At 43.1% G+C, this 17955-nt stretch overlaps 7 protein-coding genes across 9 annotated transcripts; 4 read left to right on the top strand and 3 right to left on the bottom strand.

Moving 5' to 3' along the window:
• Positions 1 to 404: 404 nt before the first annotated feature.
• Positions 405 to 1085, top strand: LOC128253100 (E3 ubiquitin-protein ligase PPP1R11). The gene is made up of 2 exons (XM_052981250.1): positions 405 to 679; positions 737 to 1085. Exons 1-2 carry the CDS (start codon positions 478 to 480, stop codon positions 1012 to 1014), a joined length of 480 nt encoding a protein of 159 aa, XP_052837210.1. The 5' UTR covers positions 405 to 477; the 3' UTR covers positions 1015 to 1085.
• Positions 1022 to 3409, bottom strand: LOC128253099 (F-box/WD repeat-containing protein 5). The gene is made up of 3 exons (XM_052981249.1): positions 2782 to 3409; positions 1292 to 2722; positions 1022 to 1232 (listed from the first exon to the last, which is right to left on the bottom strand). The coding sequence occupies exons 1-3, from the start codon at positions 3247 to 3249 to the stop codon at positions 1149 to 1151; spliced, it is 1983 nt and encodes a 660-aa protein (XP_052837209.1). The 5' UTR covers positions 3250 to 3409; the 3' UTR covers positions 1022 to 1148.
• A 364-nt stretch (positions 3410 to 3773) lies between these two features.
• Positions 3774 to 6332, top strand: LOC128253110 (uncharacterized). 2 transcript variants are annotated; one of them, XM_052981262.1, is made up of 5 exons: positions 3774 to 4010; positions 4064 to 4105; positions 4163 to 5047; positions 5833 to 6153; positions 6224 to 6332. In XM_052981262.1, the coding sequence occupies exons 2-4, from the start codon at positions 4071 to 4073 to the stop codon at positions 6113 to 6115; spliced, it is 1203 nt and encodes a 400-aa protein (XP_052837222.1). In that variant the 5' UTR covers positions 3774 to 4010; positions 4064 to 4070; the 3' UTR covers positions 6116 to 6153; positions 6224 to 6332. The 2 variants fall into 2 exon arrangements, with proteins under 2 accessions (XP_052837222.1, XP_052837221.1); XM_052981261.1 differs by having other exon boundaries at positions 3789 to 3804; positions 3937 to 4010; positions 5833 to 6332.
• Positions 6333 to 6472: 140 nt separating this feature from the next.
• On the bottom strand, positions 6473 to 9089 carry LOC128253115 (farnesol dehydrogenase). Its single transcript, XM_052981272.1, has 3 exons — positions 8982 to 9089; positions 7544 to 8434; positions 6473 to 7465 (listed from the first exon to the last, which is right to left on the bottom strand). Exons 2-3 carry the CDS (start codon positions 8315 to 8317, stop codon positions 7424 to 7426), a joined length of 816 nt encoding a protein of 271 aa, XP_052837232.1. The 5' UTR covers positions 8318 to 8434; positions 8982 to 9089; the 3' UTR covers positions 6473 to 7423.
• A 2435-nt stretch (positions 9090 to 11524) lies between these two features.
• On the top strand, positions 11525 to 12249 carry LOC128253118 (prefoldin subunit 1). Its single transcript, XM_052981275.1, has 3 exons — positions 11525 to 11684; positions 11783 to 11925; positions 11988 to 12249. Exons 1-3 carry the CDS (start codon positions 11655 to 11657, stop codon positions 12193 to 12195), a joined length of 381 nt encoding a protein of 126 aa, XP_052837235.1. The 5' UTR covers positions 11525 to 11654; the 3' UTR covers positions 12196 to 12249.
• Positions 12205 to 13202, bottom strand: LOC128253116 (protein-lysine N-methyltransferase CG9154). Its single transcript, XM_052981273.1, has 3 exons — positions 12857 to 13202; positions 12641 to 12800; positions 12205 to 12587 (listed from the first exon to the last, which is right to left on the bottom strand). Exons 1-3 carry the CDS (start codon positions 12995 to 12997, stop codon positions 12217 to 12219), a joined length of 672 nt encoding a protein of 223 aa, XP_052837233.1. The 5' UTR covers positions 12998 to 13202; the 3' UTR covers positions 12205 to 12216.
• Positions 13203 to 13431: 229 nt separating this feature from the next.
• On the top strand, positions 13432 to 16408 carry LOC128253114 (Krueppel homolog 2). 2 transcript variants are annotated; one of them, XM_052981269.1, is made up of 5 exons: positions 13432 to 13591; positions 14832 to 15079; positions 15158 to 15407; positions 15469 to 15602; positions 15675 to 16408. In XM_052981269.1, the coding sequence occupies exons 2-5, from the start codon at positions 14874 to 14876 to the stop codon at positions 15898 to 15900; spliced, it is 816 nt and encodes a 271-aa protein (XP_052837229.1). In that variant the 5' UTR covers positions 13432 to 13591; positions 14832 to 14873; the 3' UTR covers positions 15901 to 16408. The 2 variants fall into 2 exon arrangements, with proteins under 2 accessions (XP_052837229.1, XP_052837231.1); XM_052981271.1 differs by lacking the exon at positions 13432 to 13591 and adding an exon at positions 13716 to 13737.
• The last annotated feature ends 1547 nt before the right edge of the window (positions 16409 to 17955 follow it).

The following is a 17955-nucleotide window of genomic DNA, read 5'->3' as shown; positions in this document are numbered from 1 at the left end:
AATTTAGTTTTTAGTTAAAATATATATATATGACTGGTGCACAAAGTCTTTCCTCTAATTTAGCTAAAAAAAGTAGAAACTATTAGGCTCACTTATAAGTAAATGTATTCAATAATAAATATCACTGTTTCTTGTCTCTTTGACATAAGCTGTTTTTGACAATTTATAATTGTTATAAACTCATAAAAGCTTTTTTTATGTTTATTTCAAAATTAAAATATATATAAAATATTCAGATAAACATATCTGACTTTAACTTTGATTAAAAAAACCATGAATTGTTTTTTATTGACCAAGTATTGGAAACCTTCAATATTATATTAAATATTGCTCTTTCACTGATCTTACAGTGGAAAAAATTGGTATTCTCCAAAACGTAATTTAGAAGCCCTAGTCTAGTGTGAGCGGACGAAAATTTTTCAGCTGTCAGACATTTAATACGTTCACACTAAGAAATCTGCTATTTGTTTGTTGAAAATGGCCCAAAGGCAGAACAATGAGGCAACCAACGGGACGACAACTCAAATAATTGACGAGGCGGATGCAAATACTCCATCGGAGGCTGGTCGAACCACACCCACACTGCAACTGCGCCTGGAACATCCGCGGGACGAGCGCCGTGTAGTGTTCCATGCCGGGGTCATAGACAACGAGCATTTGAATCGCAAGAAGTCCAAATGTGAGCCCTGCTACTCCTTCAAAGACAATGGCTGACTTGCGTTCACGTTCTTTCTAGGCTGCTGCATTTACAAGAAGCCCCTGGCGTTCGACGAGAGTTCCTCGGAGGACGACGAGGACTGCGAGCACTGCTTTGGACATCCCGAGAAGCGAAGGAGGAACGCCAAGCACAGTCACGACCACGGGGAAACCCCAGGTCCGGACGCACCATCGACATCTGCTGCGAACTCTAGCCATCCTCCCCCGCCAGCCGAACCTGTGGAGCCTGTCGAGTCTCCGGACAACGGGAAGAAAGCAGCCGGAAGAGTTGACTTTGAACAAGCAGACAGCTCGTAGCGCGTACTCCAATTTCAATATGTATAATTATAACCGTTAACAACAGAAGCAACTAGCAGCAAGTACCTAGATTAACAAAGAAGATACTTTTGGGCAGTAAGAACCACTTGGGGATTTCAAGTCAGAGGCTAGCTTCAGTTCTTGGGCTTGAGCTCGAATGACTCGCTCACGTTATTGGGGATATTAAACTCCTTTGCCTTTGCCCGTGAACGCCAGACCTGTGGGAGAGTACTTGCGTTAGGCACTGCCACAATGGATCAATGGATTTTTGGCCTACCTTGATTGTGTAATCGTCGCTGGTGGTCACCAGCATCTCCGAGTCGTGGGGATTGAAGGCCACACTGTTGACCACGTCCGAGTGCTTGAATTTGGCCAGGCTGATGCCATAGTACCGGTCCCAGAGGTAGGCGTGCTGATCCTCCGCCCCGCTGGCCACATACTCCTCGCAGACGTCCAGGAAGATGAAGAAGCACTCTGTGCTGGGCGTGTAGGCCTTGTGGGCGCGCAGCATGTTGCCCACCCGCTTGAGGGTCATGAGGTCGATCACGTGGATGTCGATCTCTTGGGCGATGGGCGGCGGCTCCAAGGGATTGGTGATCACGTAGTTTTTCGGCCAGGGGCGTGTATTCACGTACAAGTAGCGGTGGTCCGGGCTCAGAGCCATGCCAATGATGTGCCCGTGCAGATCTATCACCTTGTCCACATTGTCAAACCTATCCTTGACCGACTCGTAGTTCCACCAATCCGGATCGGTGCGCGGCGTTTGCTGCTGCTGTTGCTCCGCGGCCCGCTTCGCAGCAATTCTCTCCTTCAGACTTGGGCCAGGATCCAGCTTTTTGGGAAAGTATACGTTGCGTATGCGCTTGAACCCGATTTGGTGGGGCGTGAACGTTTTGGAACCCGTTGAAAAAATGAGATATTTGGGCATGCTGTTCTCCATTTCGTCGTACTCCTCCTGTACATCCATGGAGTTCAGTTCCTCTTCGTCGTCCTCGCTCGGTTCGTTGGCGGAGGCCACCGCTTTCCGGTATTCCTCCAAGTAGTGAATGGTGGCATCTCCGGGTCGCGTTCTCGACCGCCGCTCGCTGATGTCCGGCAAGTAGTTCTCTTCGGGAGTGGCACTCCTTGTGCGTCGCAGGCTGGCCGCGTGGGACAGCGGATTGCCACTGGCCTGCGAACTAGTCCCCTGGTCGCTACTTTGCGCGGGGAGCGCAGCACTCTCGCCCTCCGGCTCCCCCTCGGTTAGCCTGGCCAGCGGATCGTTGCTCTCGTCGAGCCACGGACACCTGGCGACCATTATGGCCCGCACCGAACTGGCGTTGCGGTTGTAGAACTTGTACAGCTGGCTCATGATCGGCACATGCTCGGAGTCGATCTCCTGGTTGGCCTTGTTCAGCCACAGAACCGAGGTGCTCACCAGGTGCGCCAGCCAGTGCAGGTCGCCCGAGATCAGATATTGGTCGCTGAACCAAGTGCCGAAGATGTCGTACGGCCGGTTGACCACCCGGCAGCGCAAGTGCGACTCAGTGGCCCCCAGGTAGAAGACAGCAATCTCCCCGGAAGTGGACTGTGGCGAGCCAAAGTGAACGCCGGAGACGAGGAGCAGGGTGTCGCTCTGATTGAACTGCGAGTACTGCGAGTACTTCCAGCTGAACTGCTTCATGTTGTGCGCATACTTCTCCGAGCACGGGTGCTTCGCGTTCCAGATCTGCAAGAAGGAGCCAGCAGCTTAGGCATCTCCCTACTGGGGGTTTGACGTGGACTTACTATCACATAGCCGTCCTTGGAGCAGGTGGAGAACATCTCGCCGTTGTGGGCGAAGCTCACGTGCAGCACCTGGTGCGTGTGGCCGTGGTTGTTCTCCACAGTGGGCTCCAGTCGCTGCGCCTGGACGAAGGGTATGTGCATGGACAGGCGCCTGTACTCCGACCGCCAGCTCTCGGCCCCCGGCTTGAGCGGAATGCTCGGGGAGGCCCTGAAGTGCTCCTGGAACTTGTGGCGCCACAGCAGGTCGTCCTTGGCAATGCTGTGCCACCGCCGACAGCAGCGACTGGCCTTGAGCAGATCGACCACGGTGAGCTGCTCGAAGATCATGAGGAGCGCAGGTTCCGGCAGGGCCCACCACCCGAACGGGTCGGGCCCGGAGGAGCCCTCGTCGCCCTCATCCTGTATGTCTTCTGATGGGGTGGCACTTCTGTCCCCCACCAGGCGGGCCTTCTTGAAGGTCACTTCCATTGGGTTGCCTTGGCGAATTGTGCCTTTTGCGCTGTGAGTGCACTGCAGGGTAATAACTGGTTAAGTTTTTTTTTGTTTCTGCGGCTTTGAATTCAAAGATAACTTTCTCCCCTGTTGTTATTGTTATCGTTTCATCATAACAGCTGTTGCGAAACAATCAACCACTCGCCGATAGCGAATGTCGATATCACCTAAATGATATCGAAAAACAAGTGGTCACTGAAAATAATGGGTTCTCGCTCATAGATACCCAGTATTCAGTTGGCCACAATTGTTTTAAATATGTTCGGATCCTGTTCCCGATTACGAATAATGCCGACTGATAGCCTGGTTTCTTTTAAATCTCAGTTTTGTTCTTTTTAAAGAATATTTTATGTTAAGTAACTTTTTTACTTTAGGCATTCCCGAAATCTGAACTGCTGAAATTTCAGCAATTTGAAATTTGGTTTGGAACAGCTGACCAACAGTTGACCGATTTTCAGTATATTTCTGCAGAGTTTTCAGAAATTCGGAGATTCAGACGTTTCGGGAATACGCAAACTATTTGAAACTGAAGTACTTACACACAGCTGAGGTCAAAAATTCACTTTTCAATATACTGTAGATTAATGAAAATAGCCATAAACCATAGCCACATCCTTTTTTGTACTTTCTACTCTATAATTATTATTTTCCCAATATTTCGAGCGTTCGATACACTCCATTCTCAAAGAGGTACACGGTACCAGTTTATTTATATAGAGCGATGTAAACAAAATCAGGTAACACCGGAAAAAATTTAGTATATTAGGCACCTAAATTATTGTACCCACAGAATCAAAATGCCTGGACGTCTGCGCTCTTTTAGCCCCGGATGGTAAGTATGTACATATTTGTGGTGTCCAAGTAGCCAACCGAATTGCGACCTCCACAGTGCATGGCAGCTACTGCGCCACTTCAGCCACAGCCCGCTTGCCCAGGGTCGTCTGGGCGGATCGTACAGCAACGCGGTGGTGATTGCAGCAGCAGTGAGAACGCCGAGCGTTTCGTTCCAGGCGGAGGAGCAGCAGCTGGCGGGCGTGGTGCTGGACGAGCTGGTGAAGCGCAGCAGTGTGCCACGCGAGGAGTACAAACAAGTGATCGTCTGCTCCTCCCCCACGACTCCGGCTCCGGAGTGCAGGGAGCGACTGACCAGAGTGGCCAAGGACCTGGGCCTCCAGTGCGACACTCTGGCCCTGCAGGACGACGTCTGCTCCCTCGGCGGCCTGCAGATGGCCCTGGACAGCTTGCAACGCGTGGGCGACCAGTGCATCATCACGGGCGATCTGCGCTGCCAGGTGATGCAGCCGACGCACGGCGTGCTGGCCAACGAGCTGATGGCTGTTCAGCAGCCACGGTCACGGACACGCAACCAGGCTGGAGCGGCGTCGAGCACTGGACTGACCACTCTGGGAGCCGCGGCCCTCTCCTGGACCACTATGCAGACGGCCCAGCGGCTGCAGCTCCAACCGCTCGCCCTGCTGCGCGAGTTCGCCGTGGAGCAGGACCACGAGCAGGCAATGTACCGGCTGAAAGACAGGCAACCCGTCACACCCAGCGAGATCCACACCTGGAACATGGTCACGGGCACGCAGAAGGCAATACCGGAAGGCGTTCTCGGTGACCTCCACGCCAACCGCCTGTGCACGCACGACTTCAGGCAAATCACAGCCAGCCACCTGCTCACGCACCTGGTTCACTCGCTTCCCGCGGGCGCACTGGGATGCACCTTCATGGGCATGCCGGATGGCCGCTCCATGGTCTTGGTTCTCGAAAAATTGTGCGTTCCGGTCGTGCTTGCGTGGGGTCATAGGACCCTTTGACTCATACTTAACAACAGCAAGTCCGAGTAAATCATGGCCATAAGCATGATCTACTTGATCTGGTCTAAAACGGAAAAGCTCATGGTGCTTAAGACTCATGACTTATGACTCCTATTGCTCATAGATACCCAGTATTCAGTTTACTTGTATTGTATTTTAAATATGTTCGGATCCTGGTCCCGATAACGAATAATAGCCTGGTAGCTGACTGATAGCCTGGATTCCTAAAAGACACAGTTTAGTTATTTTTTTATTCCTTTTAAAAGAATATTTAATGTTAAATACCTTTTTACTTTGGGTATTCCCGAAATATGAACTGCTGAGATTTCAGCACTAAAATACTGAAGCGCTAGGGACACGGTTCTCATAGAAGTAACACGGTTAGTGCCCGGAATACTCGGTTGAAACTAGATGTTCTTTGGAATAAGATGTTTAAAATTGTTTAATTGCTGATTACCTTATTTAAAAAAAGAAAATGCCCTGTCCCACTTTTTGTCTTGACCCCATGGCACAAAAAGACTTCGGTAGACAGCATTTGTTTTAAACAATGTTTAAAGAATAGAGCATAAACCCCATGAACTTTAGGTGAGTCATACGAGTCACTACATAAGCTACATGAGCCTATCTCATACTAATGATTATCGAGCGAATGGCTCATGACCACAAAGGGAACTATGACTGCAATCATCCAGAGCTCTAGCTTTTACATTTACTTTTACTAAATTAACCTAATTTATTTAAGGGTGCCCAGCATCGACCAGGTGCAGGGCCTGCCACTGATCACTCTGTACACCAGGGAGCCGTGTCCGTTGTGCGATGATCTGGTGCACCGATTGGAGGAGCGTTTTGCAGGACAATACCGTCTGGAGAAGGTTCACATCGACCGCAAGGAAAACGTTCGGTTCCTGCGCCTTTTTAGGCATGACATTCCCGTTCTGTTCCTTAACGGACAGTTCCTTTGCATGCACAGGTTGAATGAAGAAGCGCTGATGGAGCGACTGGAAGCCCTAAACCGATCGCGTTGAGAGTGCTGAACACATTGCCCATACAGTACACTTCATAGGTTCGTACTGTTGCTATTGTCAAATCTTTTATTTTACCCAGGGCTTGTAAACGCCACTTATTACCAACAGGTACACTAGTCGCGTTTTATATCGCTTTTTAAGCTCTAAAGTCATTCAACAAAGTCCCCGAAAATTACAAAAAAATTAAATTTCACAGGCCATACCATTCATAAACGAATTTTTTAACACAAATGTTCTTTTTGACCCTTCTAAACAAAATTAATATAATATTAGTCTTGCTTCAAATGGTCAATGGTCCAATGGGCCAAAACTAGGGTTTTACAACTTCTTTTGAAGAGATGTTAACTAATTGTTATTTTAAGAGTAAAAAGTAAAAGAGAATTTAACAATTTTCTAAAAGTGTGTAACTGGTAAAAGCAAGCAATTTCTCCCTAAAGTGACTTTTTTTTGACGGTGGTTTGGATGACACTTTTAAAATTTCTGATATACATTTTGTAACTTTTACAATTTTTTTGTCAGGAACGGAAAAATATGATTACTATTTTTTTAACAAAAAATTAATTTTCACACGAAATTCCTAAAATAAGTCTAACTATACAAGTACTAAAACATTTGTGCACAGCACCATACGAATCCTGTTACATTTTTCTCCCATATTATTTCAAAACTTGAGGGATTGAGTTTTAAATAAGTCTCAAAACAACTATTTTTTGTTCAGTTTCAATTCCATCCCATTTTTTAGTCATCTAATGATTACTTTTTGAGTTCTTTTATTAAGCTTGACAAATAACGCTAGAGTTTTATTTTAAATAAACTTATTTTTCTTAAAGTTTGTTTCGAATTTTATTGACAGCGTATACCACCAATACTGCTAAAATATAAAAATAAAATTTTTAATTCTGGTTAACCCATAAAAATATATCAGACATTTTCTTTGCTTTCATTTATCAACTTTTAAGAGTCGAAAATGCTTTCTTTTGACTGTTCCATACTTTTTAGGAAGTACAATATACCCTTTTATGTTTTTCACGAGTAACATGTGTAGTTTATTTATTTCTGCACATAAATATAACGCCTCATTTTTGGGGGTAACGCACTCAACTCAGGGGAACTAATCTTGTTTAAAATAATATAACTTATTTGTTTGCAACGTTCAGAATAAAAACATTGGCTGAAAAAATATACAAATAACATCAAAATTTGTTAATAGTGTTAAACATTTGATACCAATGTAAAATCCGGTATCACATAGCTGACTATTCCGGTCACCCCTTAACCTTCAGAAATAGCTTAAGTACAGCTTGGATTTCAAAAGATTTCGCCCATAGGCTTGATAGTAATTTCGTGAACCTAAAGATATGGAGTAGAATCGGAATCGGAATCGGTTAGTGTGTCAATATTCGGTAAACTCAGAGGAGATCTGCCCACCTGCACATGCGGTGGCGTTCGCAGAGCGTACATCACAGCGTCCGCTATGTTGGCTGGATCCAGCCTGGCCATGTCCTTCACGTAGAAATGGATCTCCTCCGGGAAGATGTTCGTGCTCACCGCCCCGGGACAAATGCCGGTCACCCGGATTTTGTTGGTGTGCAGTTGGAACTCCTGGCGATAGGTCTCCGTGATGGCCGTGATGGCGAACTTGCTGGCCGGATAGATATTGAACGAGGGCAGCACGTCGATAAAGTTGAGCACCTGGTGTCCGGCGATGCTGTTGATGATGAGCACGTGGCCCTCGCCGCCCCGCCGCTTCATGTTGCGAAAGGCCTCGCGGGTGCACCAAATCACACCCATCACGTTGGTGTCCAGGACCTCCCTGAGCTTCTGGGTGTTGCCCGGAGTGACCAGTTCCGTCTCGCGCGTGATGCCAGCATTGTTCAAGAGCACGTCGGCGCCCTCCAGCTCGCGTTCGATCCACTCGAAGGCGCTGACCACTTGCTCCTCCTTGGAGACGTCGCACCGCCGTGGAATGAAGTTGGCCTGCAGGTGGGTGGGCAGACCCTCCCTCAGCTCCTTCATCTTGGCCTCCCGCCGTGCCAGGCCCACCACCCGCAGTCCAGCCCCAACCATCGCCCGAGCACAGGCGGCTCCTATTCCACCGCTGGCGCCCGTTACCACAGCCAGTTTGTTCTGCCAGCGCTCCATTCCGCCGGTGACTGAAGAATGATGAGCTGACACAGGTCTCAGCCCCAAAAACAGCTGCATGGCTTCTTGCTTAGAAATTAGGGCTAATCGCCAGCGCTAAAATATTGTGGCTGGTGTTCTCGCACGAAATCGTGAGCTGTGGTTTTACCCGGAATGCGGAGCAATGGATATTAAATTCTGGAAACAGGATCCGTAATTTTTTTTACTAATTAGGTCCTAAAATACTTTGTCTTATAATATGAGTTAAATTGGGTGCTATACCCAACTACACTTATTTACAAACGGTATCTTTCTCAATGGGGAACTTACTCCTAAAATTTTTCAAATAAAGAAACAAAGATATTCCCAATAAACACGTATTTGTATTAATTGCAAAAAAAACAGAGGCCGTAAGTCATTAATTAATTAATGACTGTTTTCAAAAGTCATTAATCACGATATGCTAAGGCGCAGAAAATAAAAAAATGTTAGCTACACCTTAGTATTAATTTAATTTTATCAAACTTCGTTTATTAAAACTTTAGAGATTAACTAACCAGAAAGAAAGCAAACTTCGTCAATCCGGAATTTAAATATTTTTAAAACATCATTATTCCTATTGTTCCCATGGGAGCTATTTGATATTGTCGTGCGATTTAAATAAATTCATTCTGAAACATGTAATCATTACTATATCTTAAAAATATAATTAAAAAAAAAACATTTAAAAACAGGGAAGCAATACTTTTTTTTGATTTTTCCTTTAAGAGCAATGTAATATAGTCGTCCGATCCGGCTCTTTCCGACTTGTATACTGCCAGCAATAGAAAAACAACTTTTGGGACATTTTTATTCAGATAATTTCCTTGGAAAGGGATGGACAAACAGACGGACATGGTCTAGATCGATAACATCTCGTGAAGCTGATTAGGGTCTCCATAGTCTCCATTAATGCGTTGCAAACGTCAAAGTGAAATTATATTACCATTTTCAAGGGTACAAAAGCTAACGAATAAATTGTCTGGCTGCCAATAGATCATTAAAATGTTCATAACCTCGTGTTTATACACATCTTGATTACATCCTAATAACTTTTCTGCAAAGTATCTGACTCCACATAATTTTGCTTAGGAAGGCAGGATGGCTTGCAATTTAAAAAAAATATTTTGATAATTTTTAATATAAAAGTACAACAGCTCAGGAATATCCTGTGAAAATTTTTTGTCGACCGGACTAAATCTCGCTGAGATACCGATTATCTCGTAATCGTGCTCCAGGCAGATATGCGGTATGTAAAAAACTTTAGACACGTTTCCCCAAAAAACGTTTTTCAAGTCGTTGCGTAACGTAACTCAAATAGTAATGGTCCGATCCAAATGAAATTTTGCGCACACCCTTTATACAGTTAATACTTGCGGAAGAACAAAAGTTTTTATTAAAATTTTTTTTTTTAAATGGTACCTTTGACTTTAAAACCGCGTCAAAAATTGTTAATAGCATATTTTCAATTTAATTTCGTTCATCCGCACAATTGACTAATATGTTAAATAAATCAATTTAATTTTTTTTTTAATATCACTGAATCTAGACTTTCCGCACCGCAAGACGACATTTTTTTAAAGAGACTCCGACCGACCGCCGCCACTTGATATATAATATATATAAAAAAAAACCTATATACTGTTCATATATAGGCATTTACTGTGTAAAGAACTTGAATATTTATATTCACTCAGAAATGAGAAAAATATATATATTTTAAAAATAAATAAAATTTTAAAATAATCTACTAAAAAGAGCAAAAAAACAAGAAAGGAAGCAAACTTCGACAAGCCGAAGTTTATATACCCTTGCAGCTATTGCAAGAATTAAATATTTTTGAAAACATTAAAATTATGATTTACTTGCGTATATGTCTAAAAACATTGAAGCAATGATGATTTACAGCTCAATTATTAGGTAGTTATTTTATATAATTTTATTATTTCTATTGGAGCTATATGCTATAGTCGTCCTATTTTGATGAAATTTTAACCGTAATTCTGAAATATTTATCCATTACTATATGTCGAAGAACTAAAAAAAAATTAAAAAACAGAAAAGTTATAATTTTTTTTCATTTATTTTTATGATTGTTCCTATAAGAGCTATATGCTATAGTCGTCCGATTTTGATGAAATTTAAACCGTAATTCTGAAATATTTAACCATTACTATATCTCAAAGAACTAAAAAAAAAAATTAAAAAACAGAAAAGTTATAATTTTTTTTTATTTATTTTTATGATTGTTCCTATGGGAGCTATATGCTATAGTCGTCCGATTTTGATGAAATTTAAACCGTAATTCTGAAATATTTAACCATTACTATATCTCGAAGAACCAAAAAAAATAAAAAACAGAAAAGTTATAATTTTTTTTTATTTATTTTTCCGATTGTTCCTATGGGAGCTATATGCTATAGTCGTCCGATCCGGCTCGTTCCGACTTATATACTACCTGCAATAGAAAGACAACTTTTGGGAAAGTTTCATGCAGATAGCTTTAAAACTGAGAGACCAGTTTGCGTAGAAACGGACGGACAGACGGACGGACAGACGGACATGGCTAGATCGACTCTCCTAGTGATGCTGATCAAGAATATATATACTTTATAGGGTCGGAGATGTCTCCTTCACTGCGTTGCAAACTTCTGACTGAAATTATAATACCCTCTGCAAGGGTATAAAAACTAGCTAGTTTTTTAGAAACTCTTGGAACAATTGATTCTTCAAAGGCACTTACATTTTTTTGTAACTAACAAGCAGAGCCCTCAAATTTTTTATTTTGAGATATATTTTAAAAAAATTTAATGTTTGAATAACTTTTGAATTGAGCAACGCATCCAAGCAAGTTATGTGTCTTTCACGCGTATGTTCAACAAAATTCCAACTAGGCTAAAAAGGCAATTATTTTTTAATGAGCTAAAGCTGTTTAGATCAGCTGTCATCAGATGGCGGATGTATTCTGTGGAAATCGGATTGGGTATTTTCCAATGGCTGAATCTCTGAATTCTCCATTAAATTCCTAATTAATCTAGTCCGTATAAATTCACCAACAATTTTCAGCAATTTTAAAGATTCAGTAGTTTAGGGATTAATCAAGAACTTTTATATTTGTCAAAAACCCTAATTGTTTCCAACGAATTAACTTAGTGGGAAGAGGGTATTAAATACATTACATTTTATAACGTTTGTTGTCATCGATAGCACAGAGCTTACTATCGATAGCTGTTAATCAACCGGGTGCGGACGGAGCTGCCATCACTTAAAAAGTAAGAAAACTAGAAGCAGCCTGCAGGTGTTGCAATTTTTGATAAATTCTTAGCGAAAAGCACAGATTCGGGCTAATTTCTTTGTGAAGGAACAACTATCAGGCAAAATGGCACAAATGGACATGGAGTTAAAAAAGGTGAGCGGTGGGCACATCGCAAAAAGCGACTGCCGACAAGAAGCGCGTGCTCCTTAGAAGCACTTGCCCATCCATTGACCGCTGCTTTTGTCCCGCAGGCCTTTACTGAGATGCAGATAAACAAACTGGAGACCACCAAGAAGATCAACATGATCGACATGAAGTGCGACATGGTCAAGACGGGCAAACACAAGTACCAGCTGACGGAGAAGGGCACGAGTAGCCTCTCCGACGACACAAGGTGACTTGACCCGCGATTAATCATCTCCCGATGGCTCATTCAGTTATTCTATTCGCTTCCAGAGTTTATCAGTCTGTGGGCCGCATGTTCCTGCTGACCGATGTCCAGAATATGCGGGAGGACCTCAAGGCCAAGCAGGAGAAGTGCGACAAGGCGATAGAACTGCTCGAGAAGAAGAAGGAGTTCCTGCAGAAGTCGCTCAAGGATCAAGAAGACGGTCTGCGCGAGCTGGTGCAGCAGCGCAAGGAGGCCGACCTGACTGCGAAATAGACTCTACCCTGGCATTCATCATTATTTATTTTCAATATATTCGTCTAAATTGAAGCTGGCGTAGCTGACAAACTCGTTGCCCAGATTGCGTTCGTGTTCCGGCCGGAAGTCGCACTTGAGCACGGGAAGGCGCGCTGTCAGCCAGGGTTCTACCACCTCTCCGGAGCACAGTATCAGCTTACACTCCGTGGGGTGCTTCTGGAGCCTCTTGATTGTTTCGCATGTATTGGCGATGCACTCTTGGGACAGAAAGGGCGGATCGGCCACGATCAGGTCGTACTGCTGGTGGTGCTCTTTCAGGTAGTCCGGATTGCTGCCTATGCAGTTTAGGTCGTAGTGCACAAAGTCCGTGCCAAAGGCTGCGAATCGCTGATCGTACTCGAAGATGCGCACTAATGGACTAATTATAATCACAGCTTGTCGGATTTTTTGTTTGTCTGCTCACCCTTGTCATAAATACTCCTAATGTCCTTGTAAAGCGATGGGCAGGAGAGAAGTGCTATGTGAAAGTCCTCCAAATCCGCCCTTCGCTGCGCCAGCAACTTGCCCACAACATCGCGCAAAGTGAGTTTAGTTTTCGTGTTGTACCAAAACTGGCTCAGTTGCTGCAAGCGAAATCTCAGTCAAGTCAAGTGTTGAAGGTACTCATAGATCTTCCTACCCAATCTTCCTCAAAAAGCGCATCCTTTCCGGTCTTGTTTGCAATTTGACTCTCCTCCTCAGCTACGCGCTTGGACCGCTCCAACAGGAACTCGTTGAGGATAGCTAACGTGTCGGCGGGGAGCGAAATTTCATCGTCCATGATGATTTACACGAAGGAAAGGAGCTAAATGTGCGTTTGGAAGAACTGAAGCAGTCGACACGCTATTACAGACCAACATGTATTTGTAGGTGCTATTCTTCCCAATACAGAATAATAGGGGGATTCCTACTGAGCGGTATTTTCAAATTGCCAACACTATTATTAATTTATTATTTACAAGGGAATCGGGCAAAACATATCACCAAATTTATATCTATTTCTTGGGTTTTACTTTTCAAAAAGCAAAAGGATAAAAATGCGGCATGGGACGCACTGAACTGTTTTATGCATTTCGAACATTATAAACGACATTCAAATATATTTAATCTGGTATTTTCATTGTCTGTTAAGATAAATCTTTAAAATGTTATCGCCGCTGAAACTGTAAAGTACGTGGACTTTTCATTTCGAAAGATCGAGAAAAACAGAGCACTGCCAATCGGTCGCAGTGATGTGCCTTGACTAGTTCATTTCTATCGAACTGGTTCACTGTCCACCTCTAGTTCGCACGAGAGCTCCGACCAATACGTATTTACGTGAAAAACTTGTATTTAATTTGGAGCCATATCACAGGAGAGACAATTCCCAGCAGCGGTAAGTAATCAGTGGGATGCGCCTCACAAGCTAAGCAGAAATCGCGCTCTGCAAGAACCTTGGTGTCCGCAGGAAACTACTGATTAGAGGCCAAAAAGAAACTACCTGGGGCAACTTTCTTCGCCCGTCGTCGTCCAAATCGGATGGTAATGTGTTATATTTTGCAATTGAGTGGGAAACTATGCAGGTCTGCGCTTTGATTTACTCGGTTGTTTCCGGCGGAGTTAGCCTCCGATTCCGGGCAGCAACCAAATCTAATTTCGACAGCCCAGCGGTGCGGCGAGGGCCCGCACTTTGATGCGATTTCACTGCTGAGCGTTGGGTTCAGTCAGGTCAATCAGCCTTAATTTGCGAGCCGTAGCCGTATACCTTCTGGATCCGAATCTCTGACGTGGACCCCTGTCCGCCCGATCTACCTGTGTGTCTTGTGACCTCATTTGGCCACACTTTTTGGATTGTTGGACTGCGGCCCTAGCTGACCTACATATGTCGACCCAGCCAAGGACCCTCAAATCAATAGGGCTGCCCCATTACCCAGTTAATTATTCAAAAGTACACGTAGGATGCACCCCAACCCCCCTTTCCACCTGCTGCCACCTGTTTGTGTTTTCATATTTGACGTGTACTCCGCGTTTCGTAACAACATGCACATTGTGCGGTGTGTAACTCGGCAGTATTAGTTTTGAGTTTCGAATAGAAATCTCTGCTCTTACCGTGCTGGGCATCATAAACCGCTGCCGCAAAGTTAATATTGCCAAACTCTGCAGGTACTTGATGGTTTAATAGCGGCAGCTTGTCGCTTTTCGTTTTGTTTTGCCTATGCAAAGCACTGTCTGTAATTGTGGCCAAATCATGTTGGCCCAAGCGAACATTAAAACGCCTTCTGAACACGGCCGTTCTCGTTTTAAGTGTGTGTCGGTTGCAACTTTCCATTCGACTGGTTTAACAGTTGGCCTTAACTTTCAATTAAGACCTACAGCTACAGCGCGTGCCACTCAGGCCCCAAAAAGCAGATCAGACTCTAATGGTGTAGTCATAGAGCGTGGATCACTAGCGCTGTTCTTCAAATTTAAGGTTTAAACCCTCTTACACGTACGATAAGGTCGCGGTTATTTGCCGGGTTTGCCTTATCATTGTGGCAGTGCCAACAGATAGCAGCCGAATTGCCGGCGATAAGGCTGAAAGTAACCTCATAACTATATTTTTCCTACATTTTTGCCTTTTCATAACTGCCGGGCAGACTGAAAATTGAACGTTAAGCGAGCACAGAAGCGACTTCACCATGAGCACACCCACCGATCAGCCACCGCGCTCCGAAGGCGCCGAGACCAACAGCTCCGAAGGATCCTCACAGCAGCAATCTCAGCCACAGAGTGCGCCGGCCAAGCTCGTACAGCATTTCCAGACAAACCGCATCGATTCTGCGCTCTGGGCCTTGCGCCTGCTGGTCGTCTTCTTTACGGTCAGCTACGTGCTGCCCATCTTCACGTGAGTACAGCCGTTTGGCCCACCAACTAAGTGCTTCTACTCAAACCACTCCTACTACTCCTATTCGATTTAAAACAGCTCACAACAAAGCGCATTCAGCAAGGTCCTGCTGGCCAACGCGGCCATCTCTGCCCTGCGCTTGCATCAGAGGGTGCCCGCATTCTCCTTTAGCCGGGAGTTTCTGGCCCGACTCTTCGCCGAGGACTCGTGCCACTATATGATGTACTCACTGATCTTCTTCAACATCCGGCCGTCGCTGCTGGTTCTGATCCCCGTGCTGCTGTACTCGGTTCTGCATGCTTCCAGCTACTCGCTCAAGCTGCTGGATGTAAGGATAAACCTAACCCGCCTACAAGACTGGCACTGAACTAAAAACAATGTACTTATAGCTAATTGGACAGAACTCGTGGTGGGGTGCCCGTTTCATCATCTCCATTGTGGAGTTCCAGGCGGCCAATATCCTGAAGGCCACTGCGTTCTGCGAGATCTTTATTATGCCATTCGCCATTGTGCTGACCTTCATGTGAGTTTTTCTAAAGCATGTGTTTTAAAGATGTTCTTCCATGCTGACATGGGCAATGATTTGGGATTTTAGGAGCCACGCAGGACTGATGACCCCGATAATCTACTATCACTATCTAGTGATGCGCTACAGCTCGCGTCGTAATCCCTATCCGCGCACCGCTTTCGCCGAGCTCCGCATAACGTTCGAGGCGCTAGCCGCCCGCTCGCCGCAGGCCGTGGGCAAGATCATCCGCGGAGGCATTGGGTTTATAAGCCGCCTGGCACCGCAGCCACAGCCGGCACCGGCGCAGCAGTAGGCGAGGACAACCTGTTGGCCGAATACAACAATCAAATGACATCTGAATAAGCCTATTTAAACACCAATCCACTTACATACACGTTCACACAGGAGATTGGGGTTCATCCGTCTTATTTATTAGTCTAAATTCGTTGCACCATTTTAAATGTAGGCAGTTCAAAGCCTCGTTTTTTACACGGATTGTTTCGGCATTTAAGTTTAAATTTAAATACGTATTTTTGTAATTTTTGAGTACATTTTGCTATTTTAGATCATATATTTTGTTGCCGCGCACTAAGCGCACCATTGGGGATCAACATTCAAGGCGCGTATTATTACCATTAAATCCAAACAAACTAGTTTAATTTGTTTTGCGTTAATTTATATGTTGATAACTCTAATTAAACTCCAAACCTGGACAACTGATGATGTTAATAATTATTTACATATATTTTTTATGAATGTGAAAAGTTACTAAGAATACAACAAAGTAAAGTAAAATTAAATAAACAAAATCGTACAAAAAATTGTTCAAATTACTTTTACTTTTTGAGCGTTTTTCGAATTATTGTTTTTATTGGGCTGTATATAGTTAAAATGAATTTATGTTTGTACATGTGCAATGAACGCGACAAACGCTTGCAGATATTGTACAATATGGTATGGATTATTTATACAATTTTTACAATGTGTTGTCTGCTATTAAACTAAATCTTTTATTTCTTGAGAAAAAAAATGTTTATAACTTTGGGAGACAAGAATTCTCTCGATTTAAACTTCATCTTAAAGCAAGCAAGGAAGCAAACTTTTGCAAGCCGAAGTTATATACCCCTGCAGCTATTGCAAAAATTAAATACCTAAATTTCGAATAATATAAGTACCTATTAAAAACCATTGAAGCTAAGATGATTTTCACTTAATTATTCGATCGTTCCTATGGCAGCTATATGAAATCTTTTTTCAATTTTAATGAAAAAATGCGTAGTTCTGAATTATTAAACCATTCCTATGTCCAAAAGAGTTACAAAAAATTTGAAAATTAGAGAGTTACAATTTTGTTTTCATTTATATATATATATATATATAATATAATTTCAGTCAGTAAAGGAGACATCTCCGACCCTATAAAGTATATATATTCTTGATCAGCATCACTAGGAGAGTCGATCTAGCCATGTCCGTCTGCCCGTCCGTTTCTACGCAAACTAGTCTCAGTTTTAAAGCTATCTGCATGAAACGTTTCCAAAAATGGTCTTTCTATTGCAGGTAGTATATAAGTCGGAACGAGCCGGATCGGACGACTATAGCATATAGCTTCCATAGGAACAATCGGAAAAATAAATTAAAAAAGTTATAACTTTCAAAATCTTACGACTATAACATAAAGCTCCCGTAGGAACAATAAAATTTGATTTAGTCGACCGATTTAAAAATAATTTAACTTTTTTATTTTGTAATATTTTTTTAGAAATTCTTTATGATTAAATAATAATTTGACAGTTCAGAATGACGCTTTTTATTTTATATCATATAGCAGCCATAGGAACTAGTGAATAATTGAACAGCAAATCATCACAGCTTCAATGTTCTTAAACATATACGCAAGTAAATCATAATTTTAATATTTTCAAGAATATTTAGTTTTTGCAATAGCTGCAAGAGTATATGATCTTCGGCTTACCGAAGTTTGCTTCCTTTCTTGTTTTTTTTTTCCATATAAAATAAATCCGTATGAAATAGATTTACCCGCGAATTGCTAAGTTTACTAGCTTGTTGGCTTCGTCACGTTCAATCTTTGAGTAAATGCTATAAAATAAGCTATTGCTGACCGAAACCAGTTGGCAGGACTGGAGATAAAAAATAAGATAGGTAAGAAAGCAGGTAAAAAATGAAAATTACATTTAAAAATAAACTGGTGTCATAAAAAAATGTTGACTGTCATTTTCTGAATTATGAATTTTAACTGTAACGAAAAATCAAGGTTTGATCTCTAGAGGACTTTGAAGATTTAAATTTGTGATTTGTAAATTATTTAAAGGTTTAAACTTTTAATAACATCGATTTGTTGTATGTA

The sequence above is a fragment of the Drosophila gunungcola genome (assembly GCF_025200985.1).
Source record: "Drosophila gunungcola strain Sukarami chromosome 2L unlocalized genomic scaffold, Dgunungcola_SK_2 000007F, whole genome shotgun sequence".
In the NCBI taxonomy this organism is placed as follows: Eukaryota; Metazoa; Arthropoda; class Insecta; order Diptera; family Drosophilidae; genus Drosophila; species Drosophila gunungcola.
Note: the sequence above shows the minus strand (reverse complement) of the source record. Positions and strands in the feature narration are given on the sequence as shown.